This window comes from Eulemur rufifrons, chromosome 20 (genome assembly GCF_041146395.1).
Source record: "Eulemur rufifrons isolate Redbay chromosome 20, OSU_ERuf_1, whole genome shotgun sequence".
NCBI lineage: Eukaryota > Metazoa > Chordata > Mammalia > Primates > Lemuridae > Eulemur > Eulemur rufifrons.
In genome coordinates, this window is record NC_091002.1 from 48147064 (window position 1) to 48164721 (window position 17658).

The following is a 17658-nucleotide window of genomic DNA, read 5'->3' on the forward strand; positions in this document are numbered from 1 at the left end:
CTTGCTTCCTGCTTCTGTAAAATGGTGTCTATTGCATAGATAGGTTGTGGGGACCAAATGAGGTGGCATCTATAACATACTTTGCACAAGGTGCAAGCTGTTGAGCTGTCTTTTTCCTTTAAGGAAAGTCAATCTCCCCAGCCCCAAACACACGCATCAGATGTGGTCATTTGCGGTAGGAACGTCTGGCCATCTGTTCTCCCCTCTGGGGAAGGTGCACATTTGCTGATAACCCATGCACTGCTGCACACGTTTCAGTGGCTCGAAGGGGAAGGAGAAGAGAAACAGCAAATTCTCTTTCAGGATGCTTGCTTGAACAAACAGCAAGCTGGGAAAAAACTGCAACATGTATAGGAGATAGCTACTTTTCTGTATATAAAGAGCAGTTACAAATCAACAAGAAAAAAGATTTTCTTAAAGGGCCAACATAACAGTGGGTGAAAGATGGGACCAGGCTGTTCATCCAAAAAGCAATACAAGAGGTCCATAAAAACACAAATAGATGCTCCTCTTTGCTCATAATTATAGGAATGCAAATCAGAACAACCAAGCATCGCCACTGGCAAGATTGTTAAAGGACAATAATGGTGAGGGTTGTCGAGGATCTAAGAAATTGGTGCCCCCCTAGGCCATCTCATAGGTGCTGCTGGTACAACCATTTGGAAGGAAGGCTAGTGAAAGAATTTCACACACACACACTTTGCCACAACAATTCCACTGCTAGCTATTTACACTAAAATCTGCAGGTGAAGGGGAGGCTGGTGGCAGGGAATAGTGTTCTAAGCAGAAGGAACAGCATCTGTGTGCGTACAAAGGCTACAGTGTGAAGGAATGTGACTCCGTGGACAGACTGACAGATTCTGCGTGACCGTGTCATGGTGTGCCCTGGGTTTCCCACCTGGCAGCCACCATTGCCTCTAAGAAGAAAGAGAGCTTGCCTGTGAGTGTGGGGACAAAGATCACATGGGGACTGCAGGGCACAGGAAGGGAGAGAGCAGAGGAGGCCATCCTGGGACTGGCTGAGGTTGAGTGCCGTCAATTGGGGGAGACTCCAGCAGGTGGAAGTTCACGTGCCCTACATCTTGGCAGAAGACAAGTGTTTTAAATCTCCAAATGCCCCTGAAGTGACTGACGTCCTTGTTTAGGTGCCTGTCCGTGGTGGGAAGAGATGAGGACAGAGGAGCCAGGGGACTGAGCTATCGGCGGCGGCTGGGGAGAGGCTGGAGGAGTCAAGGAAGGTCTGCAGCACAGGGCGCAGGTGGACCCTGGAGCTCAGCTGTTGCCCTTGCTGCGTATCCGCTGCTGCCTGCACTATATGTGAGAACTTACTGAGCACCTACTGTGTGCCAGGCACCGTTCTAGAAACCAGGGAAACTACCGTCGATAAAACAGGCCAGTTCCTGCCCTTGCACAGCCCACCCTGTAGTGACGAGCAGATGGTAAACGGAGACCTCCAAAAAGGAGACGCACATGAAGTGACTCACCCAAGCTCAAGCTGAAACTCGAGGTGCAGAGAGCCGGGTGCCCCCTCTTCCCACTCCAGGTCTGGCGAGTTTCGTGCAGGGTCTGCCTCGCTGCAGGAGCAGCACAGAAGGCTCACCGGGGTCTCAGTGTTCAGCACTGACCACACGTCGCCTCAGTGGACCCTTCCAGCACACCTGAGGCCAGAGCTACCGCCATTCCCAACTCTCTGATGGGGACAGAGGCCCAGGGAGTCTGCATGAGTCCAGGGGACAGAATGGAAAGGTAACAAGGCCAGGTGGGACCCAGGTCTGTCTAACTCCAAAGATGCTGCTCCCAAGCTCTGTAGCACAGGCAACGTGAGGACTGAGCCCAGCCCCGCGAGCTCTGGGCGCACAGGCAGAGGTCTCGGGCGAGAACAGGTTCTGCCTCCAGCTGCCATCTGGGTGCCCACAGGCCTGCTGCTTGCCCCTCCAGCCCGGAGGTCTGACGTTCTCTGGGACAAGGTTTCAATGTGGCATCTTCACTCTTGCCTTTCTGCTGTACATCTCACTCCCCGGGGGGGACTCAGACAGTTTCCTGTATCTTTTGGAAACTATCTGAAAATCCAAGGGTGGACAGGGCTGGCTTCACACAAAAGGCCTCTGCAAGCCATTCCCATTTAAGGAATGACCACACCAAACCCCCGGCCATAACTCATAATCACCCCCTGCACCAACTCGGGAATTCTGATCCTTCCCTACTGTCCCCCAGCTCAGCTGAGGTTCCCTCAGGTTCAAACTGCTTTAAGTGGCCTTCCCTTCCCCTTCACATTGGGCTACGGGTCTCCATTTTCCAGACTGACGTTGGGGGTGAACCACTGTGTCTTAGAAGTTTTATCAAGGGCTCATTCTGGCTTAAAGCTTCCATTAGCAGAGTTAACTTCCAACACATTGCGCAAATATTCCTCACGTGTAGCTCCTAACTGGTTTGCCATCCAGATGGTTTTAAAATCAAGAAAGCTGCTATATTTGCCTTGAGCTGGTTATTTTGAATTTAGAGATTACGGCCTCGGTCAGGAGGTAAGTGAAACAAACAGCTGGCCACGATGATGCGTCCTTGCCGAGCACCTCGCAACCCGGCAAGAGGAAGTTCCCGTTGATAATTTTCTTTGTTTTAAACAACTAAAACAATTACTGATCTCCATTCACATTTGATTTTTGGATGCATGTATTTAAGTTAATTTTCCTTCCACTTTTTATTCTGGGTTTCAAAACAGAGCTCCACATCAACAACTAATTTATTAGGGACTAGCCTGTGATTTCATCTTGGTTAATCTGTCTCTAAATGATCACTTGCCATTGCAAAGTATATGGCTAGAGATAAAAGCAGAAGTGAAAGTAGAAAAAAAATACAAGTGCGGAAAAAAAAAAGAAGCTATGGTTTCTCATTTTCCCCCTCAGGCATAAATTGTTGAGTAAGGAGATTTTTAAAAGCCAGAAATTGCTGTGGAGTGAACCAAAGCTGGCAGCTGGAGGACTGTCACAGACACATCTGGCACCGCAGGGCTTGGAAGAAGGCGTGCTGCAGCGGGTAACTGCACATACCCCCAGCCCAGCTCGCTCGTCCACCAAGAAGACATTTTCAGATACAAGAGGGAGGGAGAACGAATGGGAAAAATCAACGTCCAAATTAGAAACCACCTAAGCTATGTTGTTTTTCTTGGGGCCCTACTGCGCCTTTGATTTCCTGATTGTTCCGAGCAAGAATAACAAAATCCATCCAACCCAGTGATTTTGACAAAGATTTATGGGAAAAGCTACCAGTTGGGTTGATACATCCGTACCAGAGATCCTCAGCTGGGAGGAGGTGCTACCAGCACTGGGTAGGAAGAGGCCATAGATGCTGCTAAAGTCCCCAAAATGTACAGGACGGCCCTGCTCCCCCCAGCTGAGAATCAGCGGGTGCCACACATCCGCAGTGATGAGATTGAGAACCCCTGATGTGAGTGTAGACTCATTCCAAACTCCCCTGGGGAGGGGCTGGAGTGCCACCATTACATAAACTTTCTGGACCCTGGAGGCATGGAGTTCAGGCATGCCTCAGCTCAGGTCCCTAAATTATGTAAGTAGCTGCAGGATTAACCGGGTTCTGTTTCCTTTCACTAAAGCGAAAGGATCTCGTCGTCTGGTGATTCAGCCAGCGGTGAAAAGGACTTTTGAAAAAAGCGTCCAGTGTGAAAAGGGTGCCCCACTTAGCGTGGGGAACTGTGGCTGCGCCCGAATCGAGGGCCGGTGGGTTCCAGGGTGGGCTCCGGAGCGGCTCCCCCACTCGCATAGGCCCTACCGGGCGCTCTGGGCTGCTCTGCTGTGGAGTCTGTCCGACTTGCTGTGGCAAAAGGTCACCGACCAGCAAAGCAGCAAGTCTCCCCAGGAGCGAGCCACGACGCTGAACTTGCACTGATTTTATTGGCATGACGGGAAGCTCAGGGCCTGCCAGGAAGCTCAGGGCCTGCCAAAGACAACAGCCCCGTGCTGTGACCCAGACTGCAGGTTCCTGGGGTAGTGTGTCCTGCTGCTCTTATTGCCCCATGCAATAAGAGTTCCCCAGGGTGGAACAGCCTGGGGAGGAGGTGGAGGAGAGCAGGGGACACTCGATTCCCATTCTCCCTGTCTCAACACCCAGCATGGGCGTCCTTGGTCAGCCTCTTGCCACCCTTCCAGTTCCTGTTTCCCTGCCCTGTCCAACAGACCAGCAGGGCTGGCTCGGCCTCTTATTACGATGATGAGGGAGGGACTCTGTGACTGCTCCCTTCCAGCCTTCAGGGACAGCAGCCCCTGATGAGTGTGCCTTTGGACGAGTGCATCTACAGCTCTCCAGGTTGCTACTGGGCCCCTCCCTTAGCCCTGGCTCCAACCCCTTTCATCTCTTCTCAGAATACATTGCTTAGAAATTTGGGGCTGGGGAGAAAAGACTGGCATTGGCGAGCCCCTGTGAGTAGCCTTGATCATTGCTCTTTGCCTGTAAATGGAGCAGAGAGTGCTCTGTGGGATCGTGGGCAGCACATCTTCCTGCAGGACCTCACAGCCTTGCGGGACCGGCTGCGTCCTCTGAACACTTGCTCAGCGCCCAGCAGTGGGCAGAGAGCCCCTCCTGCACTCTGTCCTGTAACCTGCACAAATCCCAGACGGAGGTGGGGGTTTTGGGAGCCCATTTGACAGCTGAGAAAGTTGAGACTGAGAGAACTGATGGGCATGCTTGCCCAAGGCCACGCAGGTCGATGTGAAGCTGATCTGGGCTTCCCAGCCAGATTGACTCTAGGGCCAGAATTCTTAGCCCTTCACAATGCGGGGGTGCTTGGGGATGAGCCCTGGGCTGCGCACACTTCAACAACTGTGGCCGTTTTGTCGTTTTCTGCCCGTGGTGATTGGGCCCCCATGATGGAGCATCACAGTCATTTGGCAATCGTAGAGAATTTTGGCCACCCCCCAACCCCCAAGAAGAGCCATCAGGGAAGCCATTAGTCCTGGAGAAAGTGCTATCTCTTCTACTGGGGTTTCCTGGGGCACCAGGCCTCCAGGTCCCAGGGAAAGCGCCTTGTGCTGGGCCCAGGGGAGCAGGGGCCTCCAGGAAGATGCAAGAGGATCCTAGGCCCACTGAGACCCCCAATGGCAAGGTACAAGCCCTGAGCCACCCAGACCAAGGGTGCTGGGGTTGATCTTGGGGCCCAGCTGGGGCCCACTGAGTTCTGGACCTGTGGGTGCTCAGAACTTTTGTCCTGCCCCTCCCCGAGGGTCGCACACATTGAGCGGTGATGAGACTCCCTCCCTCAGGGGCCAGGAGGCTCCTGGACACAGGCGGCAGGTGTGGGCCAGGTGAGACGAGAGAGGGGGCTGCGGAGGCACAGCATCACCGCTGGTGCACAGGCCCAGTGCCTCAGGCCCCAAGGGCCCTTGGGGGACGTGAGACGGCAAGCTCCCTCCCTTCCGACCTCGGCGGCCAGCGGGTTGCGGGAGGGTGGTACCTACCTCCCAAAAGCACCAGGACGCAAGCGTAGGGGAGCATGGCTGCGAGCATCCCGTCGGGGCCGCCACGGGGCGAGGAGGGGCAGCGCGGGCGCGGGGCTCTGCGGCGGCAGCGGAGGCCGGCGGCCAGGCTGGGGTCCTATGGAGAAGTTGCAAGGGTCCTGCGCCCCCCTGGCGGCTCACATGCACTCACCCTCCCGGGCTGTTGATAGTTGTAAGTCGAGCTGCGCACTCATAGGTCCAACTTGCCAGAAGAGGTGGAGACAGCCCCGGGCGTTGCGCACACCCGCGCGGCACGCCCAGCCCTCTGGCGCGGCTCCTCCTGCCATGCAGACCCCCAGCCGACGCCCTCCGTCCCCGGGCCCTCCCCCAAAGTCTTCGCAGTGGGCAAGGAGGCCTCCCCCAAACTCTTGCCCTGGCCAAGACTGAGCGATGCGCTCCTCCCGCCAAAGCGCACCGTTAGCCAGGCCGTTCCCTGGAAGGGCAAGGGTGGCGGGGAGTTTCTCTAAGCCTCTCTGGTCCCAGGACCCCTGAAGTTTCTGTTTCGGGCTTTCCAGATTCTCTTGGAAAAGTCGAGTCAACTTGGATTCCAGCAAGCGCAGGAGCGCAGTGAGAGTGGCCAAGCCCAGGGCGCCCAGGAGCCAGCAGCCACTCTCTGTAATTAGGTCGCCACCCCCTTTGCTTGCACACACCAAAGCTCGCAGGGAGCCGACCAGGCAGGCTTCCTCCTCCCCCCAACTCCTCCTCCGGCCCTTCCACCCCATTCTCGTCCAAGTGAGTCAGTTTAGGGTGGCAGCTCAGACGCAAGGCAGCTGTGAGGCAGACGGACAAGATGCCCCCAAACTAGTCCCCTCTGGCCCCCACCCCAGGCACCAGGCCTCTTTGGTGGCATCCGGGCTGGCTGGCAAACCTTAGAGGAAGGAGTGTGGGCCCCTGGGGAGGAGAGTCATGGCCAGTTATTGGATTTATGAATGAAGAGGAAGAAAGAGGACCCCTCAGATGGGAAAATCTAACTGGATTGTTCCTACCTGCCTGGATCATCCGGGTAACTGAAGGAAAACTGTGCTGGGCGGGAGTGGGGGGTGCTGCAGATGTGTGGACCACAGCTCTGTGTCCTCCTGCTGCCGTGGGCCGAGAGAGGGAGAGAAAGTGAGAGAGCAAAAGAAGATGGAAAGAAAGAGAGAACAGAAAGAAAGTAGGGGGCGGAGCAGGAAAGGAGAGAGAGGAGACAGACAAAGAGGAGAGAACTGAGAGGGAGAGAAGGAAAAAGAGGGAAAGGAAAAGAAGAAAAGGAGAGAAAGACAGAGGGAGAGAAAGGGAGGAGGAGAGAGAGACAGAGAAGGAGGAAAAAAGAGGAGGAGGAAGGGGAGGAGAAGGGTAAGAGTAAGAAAGCACAGGAGAGAGGAGAGACGTCTCCTTGGGGAAGGGCAGTGGCCGGTGCCCGGGTGCGCGTCTGAGCATCGGGGTGCACGTCCCAGCAGCCGGCCGCCCCTCTGAAAGGTTCCATAGCTTCATCTGTCCTGCTTTTGTGGGCCGATCGTCTTTGGGGATCGGGGACACCGCCTCACCTTTTGATTCCTCACCAGACACTCGGGCGAGACCTCCAGGAGCCACCAGAGCCCTTCAACCTCAACCCCGGGGACCCTTAACTGGGGTCCCCTGGCTGTGCTTAGCTTTCCCCTGCTCCAGAGGGAACAGTGCGGAGTGCAGCCACAGCATGATCTTACACAAATGGAAATGTGAGGAAAACTATCACTTTCCTTTTCCTGAAAATGACATTTTTTTTCTGATTTCTGTGGATTACTGAGAACAGCGTGAGACTCGAGGTGGCCTTGCTGAAACTGAAATTGGTACACGCTTTCCCTGGCAGAAAATGGCTACATGCCACATACTAAGTTCTCATGAAAGGGATAACCTTTATGGGCAAGAGGAGAGTTGTGCAGGGTGATTATTTATGATTGTATAATTCTGATTATTTGTGGCAAATTTGCAAAATTTACAATTATGGGTAGTTTTAAAACTACACGCTATTCTGGCCATAACTGTTTGAGATCACACTCTCTAGGCTTCCCGAATATGGACATTTTGAAATCCCAGGCCACTAGTGGGGATCTAAGCATTAATGGTTTGTTGCTGGGGGGACAACATTGGTGTCCCAGGTGGGGATCATAATTTGGTACTTTTAGAACTTATTGTACAGCTATTAAAATTAGGAACCTCCCCACCAAGTACGGCACTCACGTGTTAACAGTTGCATTGGCTTAGGTGCGCGTAAAAGGGACTGCTGCCTGTCACTGTGACCATGGTGTGGGCCAGGTGCCGAGTGGGCTAAGTGTTTTATGTGCATGCACCTTAAATCTGAACAACCTGATGAGAAGTGGGAATTATTGTCAGCCTCATTTTACAGAATGGGGAAATAGTTCAGAGAGTGTGGGTGACTGTCCTGAGGCGCACAGCTGGGAGGCGTCAGAACTTCAGGGTCCCTTGTGACCACGGTGCTTTGTGTCCCTATGGGGTGCCCCATCTCACCCAGATCCAGTCTGAATCTGAAGATCCCAGATGAAAAGGCCCTTTCTGGAATAACAGCCTGTCTTTGAGAGGCGTAGGGGTGACAGAGGAAGCATGGTCCCCAAGTGCTTTTTCTGAGTCTTAGCGAAACTCCAGCTGTTAAGGCTGAGAGTCACAAGTGGGACCTGCGCCCGCTGCACCCTCATGCTAGCGCCAGGGCCACACTCGGACGAATAGGACAGGCCGGAAAGGGCGTCCAGGCCGCTGGGTCCGGCCATCCTCGTCCTACAGGCGAGGACACACGTGCCAAGGCCATGCAGATTTTACTCCCAAAAAATAAAAAAGCAAAGAAAATGGACAAATAGCGTTGGAACAGACTCTCCTTGAGTCACAAGGACATCAAACAAGAGCGGAAGAAGGAACCAAAGCTAAAACTCATTGATTGGCTACAAACATTTATTTATTTTTAACCAATAAAAAAAAAAAAGAGAAAGAGAGAGGAAAAGAAGATAGTTATGCTGTCCAGACCTTGCCTTTTGCTCGAGGAAGGGTGATGCTCGCTGGGTTCCCAGCCTCTTTCTTACACACAGAGTAACGCTGGAGGCATTTGCGATGGTGGCAACTGCAAGGCTGTGTGGGGGAGAGGCCGGTTCAGCGCTGGCCTGGCCGGGTGTCGCGTCCATGGGCTTCACAGCATTTTGGCCTCCAGAGCTGGGCTTTTCTGGGCTGTTAACCACAAGGGCCCTCCCAGGTGGTCAGAGTTGCCCAGGGTTTGGCGAGGACGGGGGAGGGTGTCTTGCTGGGGACAGGCACAGTGGGTGTGAGGGAGGCGGTGGTGAGCAGGGTGCTGTGAGTGGCAGCCAGTCTTCCTGCTCCGTGTTTATCTCCCACCCCATCCCTCCCCCAAAATCAGTGTCCCAGAAAGGTGGGCAGGAAAGCATTGCAGAACAGGGCCTTTCTTCCTAAGCCCACCCCTCCAAACACCTTCCTCCTCATCCTTGTCCCTGTTACAAACACCACGGGACCCCACAAAATCTGGCTGTAAAACGGTCTGTTTCCTCTGCTTGTTATCAGGGGAGTCTGATCAAAGAAATGGTGCCCAGGGCCTGGTTATCTAATAACCAAATAAACATCCAGGCTGGCCTCCTGGGCTGGGAACGGCCGGCCAGTGTGGGCTGGGCCCCTCTTGGTGACCTGACGATCTCTGTCTCCAGAATCATGCTAGCCAGGCCCAGAGTCGCCCAGATCTCATGTTACAGATGGAGAAACTGAGGCAGGGAAACACTGTGTCTGCTCTCCTGAACAGCCCATGGTCACCAAGTGACTGACACTCATCTGTCCCCTCTGGTCACGATAGCTTCGTCTACTCGGTGCCTGGTTGGTGCCCTCTGTCCATGGAACTGATGGACATTTGGAGGTGTCTAGACACACCAGGCTGGCAGACAGTCTGTAGAGAGAATGGGCTGGCTATGTCCAGTTTCCTTGAGAACAAGACAATTCAGTGCAAGAGAGAAATTCTGTCGATGCCGGGACTGAGGAGAGGCTGCCCACCCCAGGGAGAAGGCAGGTGTGGGGCATCCGGTGGAGTTCACGTCTTGGTGCGACCACTCCTGAGGTGTGTGACTGTGGGCCTTTGGGCACAACCTCTCTGAGCCTTGTGCTGGTCACCTAAACAGTGAGAATGTGCAGGGTTTGGGGGAGGGTGATGCAAGGACAGCTCTTGGCATGGGGCTCTGTGGGTTGTAGGTCCTGGGTAAGGTGGTGGATGTCACCACTGTTTCACAGGGACACGTGGGTCTGTGGGTGAGTGGCTCCTCTTGCCCAGGACCCCATGCTGGGCTCAACACTGCAGGGGCTGGAGCTGGGGGGCCTCTGGCCTCATCTGGTCCACTCCTCTACAGATGGCTCCTTGGGGGCCTCCCAGGGATGAGAGGACAGGAGCCAGGCAGAAAGGACGGTCCCCAGCCCTCCCTCCTCTTAGTGGTGCCCCCCAGGTGTCTGTCAAATGTGAGGACTGCAAGGAGGGATCCATGGCGGTTGGAAAATGAACGAGATGCTGGTGGTGGAAAGATCTAGAAGCAAGACAGCATCTCATTAAAGAGGCAGAAGAGCTCGTTGGTGTAAACTCAGACCACAAACCTGCACGCAGACGTGGTTTTCGTGTGTGTGTGTGTGTGTGTGTGTGTGTCTAAGACAGCCCATCGCACATACTCGGGGGAGGAAGGAAATGGGTATGGGGATGGGGCAGCAAAGAGGAAAATCTATAAAATAAGAAAACAGGACAAATGAGGATCCTAACATAGACTGAGGTTATTAGCGAGCCATGAACTTGGGAATGTTGATGGAACTTTCTGCATCTGAGGCCGAAAAAAGTAAGATAAGCTAAAGAGAAAGTAAACCTCTGATCCCTGTCTCAGCTACGGGGAAACTGAGGCACAGCAAGGGGAAGGGGATTGCCAAAATGGTGGTTGGGTGTCACACTCGAGTTGGACTTACCGACGCCTCCTGGTTTTCCCCTCAGTGCCACTCTGCCGAGACCAGAGAGCAGGTGTGGTTCCGTCTCATTCCCACCAGCGTTTGCAGAGGGGCTGCTGGGTGGGGACAGGGTCTCATCTTCCCACACCCATCAGCCCCAACCCATCTACCATGCAGGTGGCAAGAAAAGGCAAACCCATTGGGACAGATTCCTGCCTTTTGAGGGGCTTTTGTTGGGGCGGGGAGAAGAAAAGTTTGAGAACGTGTGTCTTCAAACCATGTCAATCGTGAAGTTTACCGTTGTCTCCTATTATTTAAAAAAATCAATATCTGTTCCTAATTTAGTATTTTAAAAGTACAACGTTTATTATTTCTCTCCCATTATAAGAGTAACAGTGTTCCTAATATACCATTTGGGAAATACAGAGAAAATAGAAGAAAAATGAAAGTCCTGCATAGTCCTACACTGGGGACAGCCCCTGCTGTCACTGATATTTATTTTCCAAACTATGGTCAAATTTAATAATGCGAATGTCTAAATAAACCACTAATTTCCCAATTTCATCTTTGGGCTTAATTTGCTGGCCTTTAAGGAACTGTCAGGTGCCGGACCATGGGCAGGGTGGGAGGGGCCCAAAAGGGAAGTCATAGCCTTGTTTGGCCAAAATAACCCACATGTCGGTTTTGCCTTTGTTGTGTTTTGAGCTTTTGCCTTGTCAGGCAGCTGTTTGTAAACTTTCCGCAGCTTTGGATTTCAGTCTGGAACAGCAAATTGATTTTAAATAGAAATACCTGAAAGGGGTATTGTTTGGAGAGTTTACAGATCCACCCGCCCACCAGCTACCACGTGTGCGTTCAGTCAATAAGAGGACTGGTGCAGCGCCAAGGGGCAGGCTGGCTAACTTCAAGGTGAACGGTGCTCTCTGTTTCTCTTCTGGCTGTCTGCCGGGTTCAGGGGTCTTGGGAAATGGGAGAAGCAACATTTGGGGGTGGGAGTGGGAACCGTACAAGTGCTCACAGCACAACCCAAGCAGAAGACCTTATTTTTTTCTTCCTTCCTTCTCTCTTCTTTTTTTTTCAGTTTACAATTAACATTCAGGGTTTAATCTCCAACCCCCGCCCACCCCACCCCTGCTTGAAATGGAATTTTTATCTCTTGATTCATGCTACAAGATAAAATCCGTGTTTATCCAGTTGCATGAATAATTGATAAGCTCTCTCCAACTTGCCTGAGCAACTTAGCAGTCTTGCCTTGCGGCCTGGAACCCCTGGCAATTTCCAGAGCTCCGGCAAGAGACCTTCGCACAGTTTCTGCTTGGAGTCCACCTGCTTGGAGTCCACCGACTTTCTGTCTCAGAGGTGGGGGTTTAGCTCTCTATCCCGACTCGACTGGTGAGTCACGGATCAGGCACCCGGGGCTCCAACGTCGGGGCAGCAGGTGTGGCGGGGGCTCATCAGTGTCCACTTAGATTTTCTGAACCTACATCTGCCACAGGTGTGGACCTGGATCCCACAGGGGGCCTCCCAGCTGGCGGCTTCAGAGTTCACAGCATTAATTAACTCTAATCTGTTGCCTGATAGTTTAAAACAGGCCCAAGATGTGAAGGCATTTTCTTTCCTACATATTTAACGGGCTTAAGGAGATAACAACGAGGATCTGTGTGTAGGCTGTTTAGTGCATTCGAATCTCTGGCGGTGTTTGCATGATAAAAGGCAGTGGGCTGTGATTTATGCGCTTAGCTGGGGGTTATCCTTTTTAAACAGGTCTGGACACCTACCTGTTTTATTTGGCTCATGCCAGCTTAAAAAAAGAACTCGTAGACCGTATAGCAGAATGTCCCGATTCTTCAAGACCAAGGTGAGTGCCGCTTGGGCTGGCAGTGAGGGTGCAAACTGCCCCCAAGAGAAAAGATGAACAAGATATTGTCCCTTCCGTGCTGTCCCGACCCCCTCACCCCAGAGTCTTCCCACCAGGCTTCAGGGTGATGAACACCTGGGTCTGATGCAGCTGAGATCTGCTCGTGCCCGTCACCAGCAGGGCACTCTTACCGAAACGTGTTGAAAGCAGCCAGCTTCCTACGCTCTGCCGAGACTCGGCCACGGGGGAAGCAGGGCTTTGATTTAAGCCACTCACATTAATCAACCACAGACATTCATTCAGTTTTCTCTTTCATTTGGAGAAGGTGGAGAGAAAATGAATCAGAGGCTGATTTTTTTCTGGCCCGTTTCCCCAAAGCTCTGGGAGATTAAGAAACGTGCCGTTAGTTTTAGCAAACAATTTAAACAAACTAAGACCAAATCTCCCACTGAAGGCCCAGGATCACGACGGAGATCCTGGTGTGAGGCCTCCCGGCCTTGCTTCTGGACTCTGCCAGCCGTGGAGGCTGGCCACTGAGTGAGAAGGGAGCCGTGGGTGCCACGGGGTGGTGTGAGGGACGGTTCACCTTGTGCCCTTTTCTGCTACCACATTTGTCACAGCTCGGATGTTTGTGGCCTGGTAGCTCCAGGGAAAGGGGGACAGAAAGGGTTTCTGGGGTGACATGCCCAGACAGTGGGCTGGTCCACAGGGGGAAGCTGGTGGGTGTCTGTGTGCTTCGGCAGACCCACCTGCAGACCCGGGACCAGCAAAAGCCAGTCCCCAAGGTGGCTGTGGGTGGCCTGCCCCTGCACCTCACCTATATCCACAGGGTCCTGCTGTGTCTCAGGGCTGCGTGGTTATTGGGAAGTAGCGTGTATGGTGGATTTCAACAATCTCTACACAAAATGTAAAAGGGGTGGGGAGAGGAGCTAAGGCACCAGTGCTGGTGACCCTGCCCCGGTGGTCACCACTAGGCCCTGTGGACACAGGACAGGAGCCACAACCGTGCTGCTCCCCTTGGGGACACAGGGTCCCATGGCCTCTGCTAGCCGGGGTGGTGCACCATTCTGAGGAGGGTACTGATGTTGAAGGTGTACGTTTGTTGGACCACGTTAACCAGTCTCGGACGGCTATTCTGAGTAAACGGGATGATATGGGTCAAGCCCCAAGCCCAGAGCCTGGCATGAGGCAGCATTGGGTAATGTTGAGCCCTGGAGACGACGATGATGATGAGGAGGAGGTTACTGGGGCCCAGAATCCTGGGTCTAGCCCAGCCAACCACCGTCCAGCAGTGGTGGCAAGTCTCTGTCCCCCTCTGGACTCAGATTGTTCATCCATAAAACATCCAAGGTGCATTGTGTGGAGGTGAAGGTCCGTCTCCCAGAATGCAGGTATCTGTCCTCTCTTTTACTTATTGCAATGTGGAATACATCAATACTGCAGAAAGCTGTAAAAAGCAGGAAAACCTCACTCAGCATTCATTCAACAAATGCCCTTTGGGAGGGATAGGAGGTGAGCCCCTGATGGGAATGGGGTGAAAACGTGGGCTTTGCTGTGGGTGGGTGAAGTGAGGGTAGCTGGGCAGCACAGCAAGCCAAACGTCTGCTTTCAGGTGTCAGCAGTTGTACCAGGAGAGAAGGATCCTTTGAGTCTCTGAGGTCCCCAGAGAAAGGGCTCCTTTCCTAAGGAGGAGCTGAAGCTTAGGGCCCACCAGGCAGTGATGTTTTCTCAACTCTGTGGGTGGCAGAGTGCAAGACCTAGGGCAAGGAGGCCCAGGAAGAAGGCTGCAAAGTGTGTGTCCTCCAGAAAGGGGGTGGGGTACCCAGTGAGAAGGTGGCTGGGACCCCGCTTACGTTGCCTGCCATGGGGTCCAGCAGGAGGTGTGCAGTTCCCCACTGGAGACGGCTGAGATGGTTTCAGGTGCTTTGTGGACACAGCATGAAATATCATTGACTCCCTTCTCAGTCGTTGTATCGTTAAAGAGAAAGTGTCTGTTGGGTGTTGCTGTCTCGTCAACGCCACTTAACACTCACCCCCTCCAAGGTAAAGGAGTCCTCGGGCTCAGAGCTTGTGAGTAGGGAGCAGTATCTCACCAAAGTTTAATTTTGACACTTTGTTTTCACTGCCCTTAGAAAAGGATGGTTATTTTCTATTTGCCGTGAGAGAGACTGCTTCCCCCTTCTGCTTTTTCCCATTTTTCATTGAGGTATAATTTGTGTACAGTAAAGTTGAGCCTTTTAGCGTACAGTTCTGTGAATTTGCGTAAGTGTAGACAGTGTGCAACTACCACCACAGCAAGATACAGAAGAGTTCCATCTCCTAAATGCTCCCTTGGGAGTGACAACCCCTCCTAACTCTCCTTTGCCACTAATGATCTGTTCTCTGTTCCTATAATTGTGCCTTTTCCAGCATGTCCCATAAATGGAATCACATCGCATGTGGCCTTTTGAGCCTGGCCTCTCTCACTTAGTGGAATGCATCCAGTATTCATTCACGTTATGTGCGTATCAGTAGTGCATTCCTTTTTGTTGATGAGTAGTGTTCAGTTGTCAGGATAGACCATAATTTGTTGAGGGACATTAGGGTTGTTTCCCTTTGGCAGTTACAAATAAGGCTGCTCTAAACATTCATGTACAGCTTTCTATGTGAACATGAGTTCTCATTTCTCTCGGGTAGTTACCTATCAATGGGATTGCTGTGTTGTATAACAAACGTGTGTTTAACTTTGTAAGAAATTGCTAAGCTGTTTTTCAAAGTGGCCACACTGTTTTTGCATTCCTACAAGCAGGGTATGAGCATTCCAGTTACTCTACAACCACATCAGCACTTGATACCATCACAGGTTTATGGCTTTTGTTGGTCTAATTGGCATGTGGTGAGTGGGATCTCACTGTGGTTTTAATTTTTATTTCCTGGACGACTGAGGATTTTAGCATCTTTTCATGGGATCATTTGCAATCATATTTGTGGGGAGAGGAGTAAAGATTTCAAATCCTTTGCCCATTTTTTATTTGGGTTGTTCATTTTCTTATCATTGAGCTTTAAGTATTCTTTATTATTATTTTATTTTTTTATTTATTTATTTTTTTTGAGACAGAGTCTCGCTTTGTTGCCCAGGCTAGAGAGAGTGCTGTGGCATCAGCCTAGCTCACAGCAACCTCAAACTCCTGGGCTTAAGCAATCCTACCGCCTCAGCCTCCCAAGTAGCTGGGACTACAGGCATGCACCACCATGCCCGGCTAATTTTTTCTATATATATTTTAGTTGGCCAGATAATTTCTTTCTATTGTTAGTAGAGACGGGGTCTCGCTCTTGCTCAGGCTGGTCTCGAACTCCTGACCTTGAGCAATCCACCCGCCTTGGCCTCCCAGAGTGCTAGGATTACAAGCGTGAGCCACCGCACCCAGCCTTAAAGTATTCTTTAGATATTCTGAATTTGAGTCTTTTACCTGATATGTCCTTAGCTTCTTTATTAATTTTCTTAATGCTATCTTTTGAAGATCATAAGTTGTTAATTTTGATGAAGTACAATTTAAGATTTTTTTCTTTCATGGATTATATTTTTAGGACCATATCTAAGAAATATTTGTTTAATCCGAGGTGATAACAAGATTCTGGTTTCTATGGCTGGCCTCAGGGGAGTGGGAGGTTATAGAAATATAATTAATTTTTGTATATGGACCTTGTGTTCTATGACCTTGCTAAACTCACATTTTAGTTCTAGTAGTTTTTAAAATAGAGTCTTTGAAATTTGTATGTAGATAATCATGTGATATATGAATACAGATAGTTTTGTTTCTTGCTTTCCAATGTGGATTTTCCCCCCTTGCCTTGTTGTACTGGTACCATATTGAACAGGAGGGTTGAGAGCCAGTATCCTTTCCTCAGTCTTGATCTTAGGGGAAAAGCATTCAGGTTTTTACCATTATGTATGACATTAATTGTAGGTTTTTTTTATAGATGCCTTTATCAGGTTGAGCATGTTTTTTCTAGTCCTTATTTTCTGAGAGTTTTTATTATGAATGTGTGTTTATAAAATGCTTTTCTGCATCTCTTGTGATGATCATATGATTTTTAATGTTTATTCTGCAGACATCTTGAATTACATTGATTGACTTTTGGATATTGAACCAGCCTTGCATTCTTGGGATAAACCTCATTTGGCTATAATGTATTGCCCTTTTTACATAATGTTGGATTCGATTTGCTTACATTTTGTTAAGGATTTTATCTATATTCGTGAGAGTTATTGGTTTGTAGTTTTATCTTATTGTAATGTGTTTGTCTGGTTTTGGTATGAGGGTTATGCTGATCTCATAAAATGAGTTGAGAAGTGTCATTTCTTCTTTTCTATTTTGGGAAAATATGTGTAAAATTAGTATTATTTCTTTCTCAAATATTTGGTAGAATTCACCAATGAAGCCATTTGGGCCTGGAGTTTTCTTTTCCAGAGGGTTTTTAATTATACATTTAATTTCCTTAGTAGATATAGGGTTATTCAGGTTATCTATTTCTTCTTGAGTGAGCTTTGACAGTTTGTATCTTTCAAGGAATCTCCCCATTTCATCTAAGTTGTTAAATTTGGAGGCATAGAGTTGATTGTAACATTCCCTTATTGAGCATAAAGATTGATGTCCAATTTTTCATTTATGATATTGATAACTTGTGTTCTCTCTCTTTTTTTGGTCAGTCTAGTTAGAGATTTGCCTGTTTTATTGATTTTTTTTCAAAGCAGTAGCTTTGGGTTTAATTTTTTTCTCTGTTATTTTTCTGCTCTCAATTTCACTAACTTATATGCTTATCTTTATTATTTCTTTCCTTCTATATATGATTCCATTTTATCATCACTATTGGCTTATTTATATCTCTTAAAAATTTTTAGTGGTTGCTCTAAGGTTTACAATATGCATGTTTAATTAAAAATTCTAACCTTAAATAATATGATAGTGCTTTAAGTCCAGTCTAAGAAACTTACAAATATATGCTGATAATTCTTCCCTTCAATGCTTTGTGTCATTGGTGTCATATGTTTTACTTTTATGTAGGCTATGAGTACACAATGACTTGTTCCTACTTTTGTTTTTGCTACTACTTTTTTGAAAGTCAGTTATCTTTTAGACCAGGAGTTGACAAACATTTTCTGTAAAGGGTCAAATAATAAATAGTTTAGGTTTTGCAGGCCATATGGTTTTTGTCACAACTTCTTGACCCTGCCACCATAGTGTAAAAGCAGTCATAGATAATACATAAATGAATTTGTATGGGTTTGGTCCAGTAAAAACTTATAAAAATTAGGCAGTGAGCTGGATTTGGCTCACAAGCTGGGCATAAATTTGGGGTTGATAGTATTTT

At 50.0% G+C, this 17658-nt stretch overlaps 1 protein-coding gene across 1 annotated transcript in view; it reads right to left on the reverse strand.

The window, feature by feature from the left end:
* Nucleotides 1–8251, reverse strand: part of APCDD1L (APC down-regulated 1 like) — a 50744-nt gene extending 42493 nt beyond the window's left edge. The window contains exons 1-2 of the mRNA XM_069495788.1: nt 8159–8251; nt 5469–5604 (exon numbers count right to left, since the gene is read on the reverse strand). Coding sequence (XP_069351889.1) covers nt 5469–5604; nt 8159–8251 — 229 coding nt within the window. The remainder of the gene's footprint in view (nt 1–5468; nt 5605–8158) is intronic.
* Nucleotides 8252–17658: the final 9407 nt, after the last annotated feature.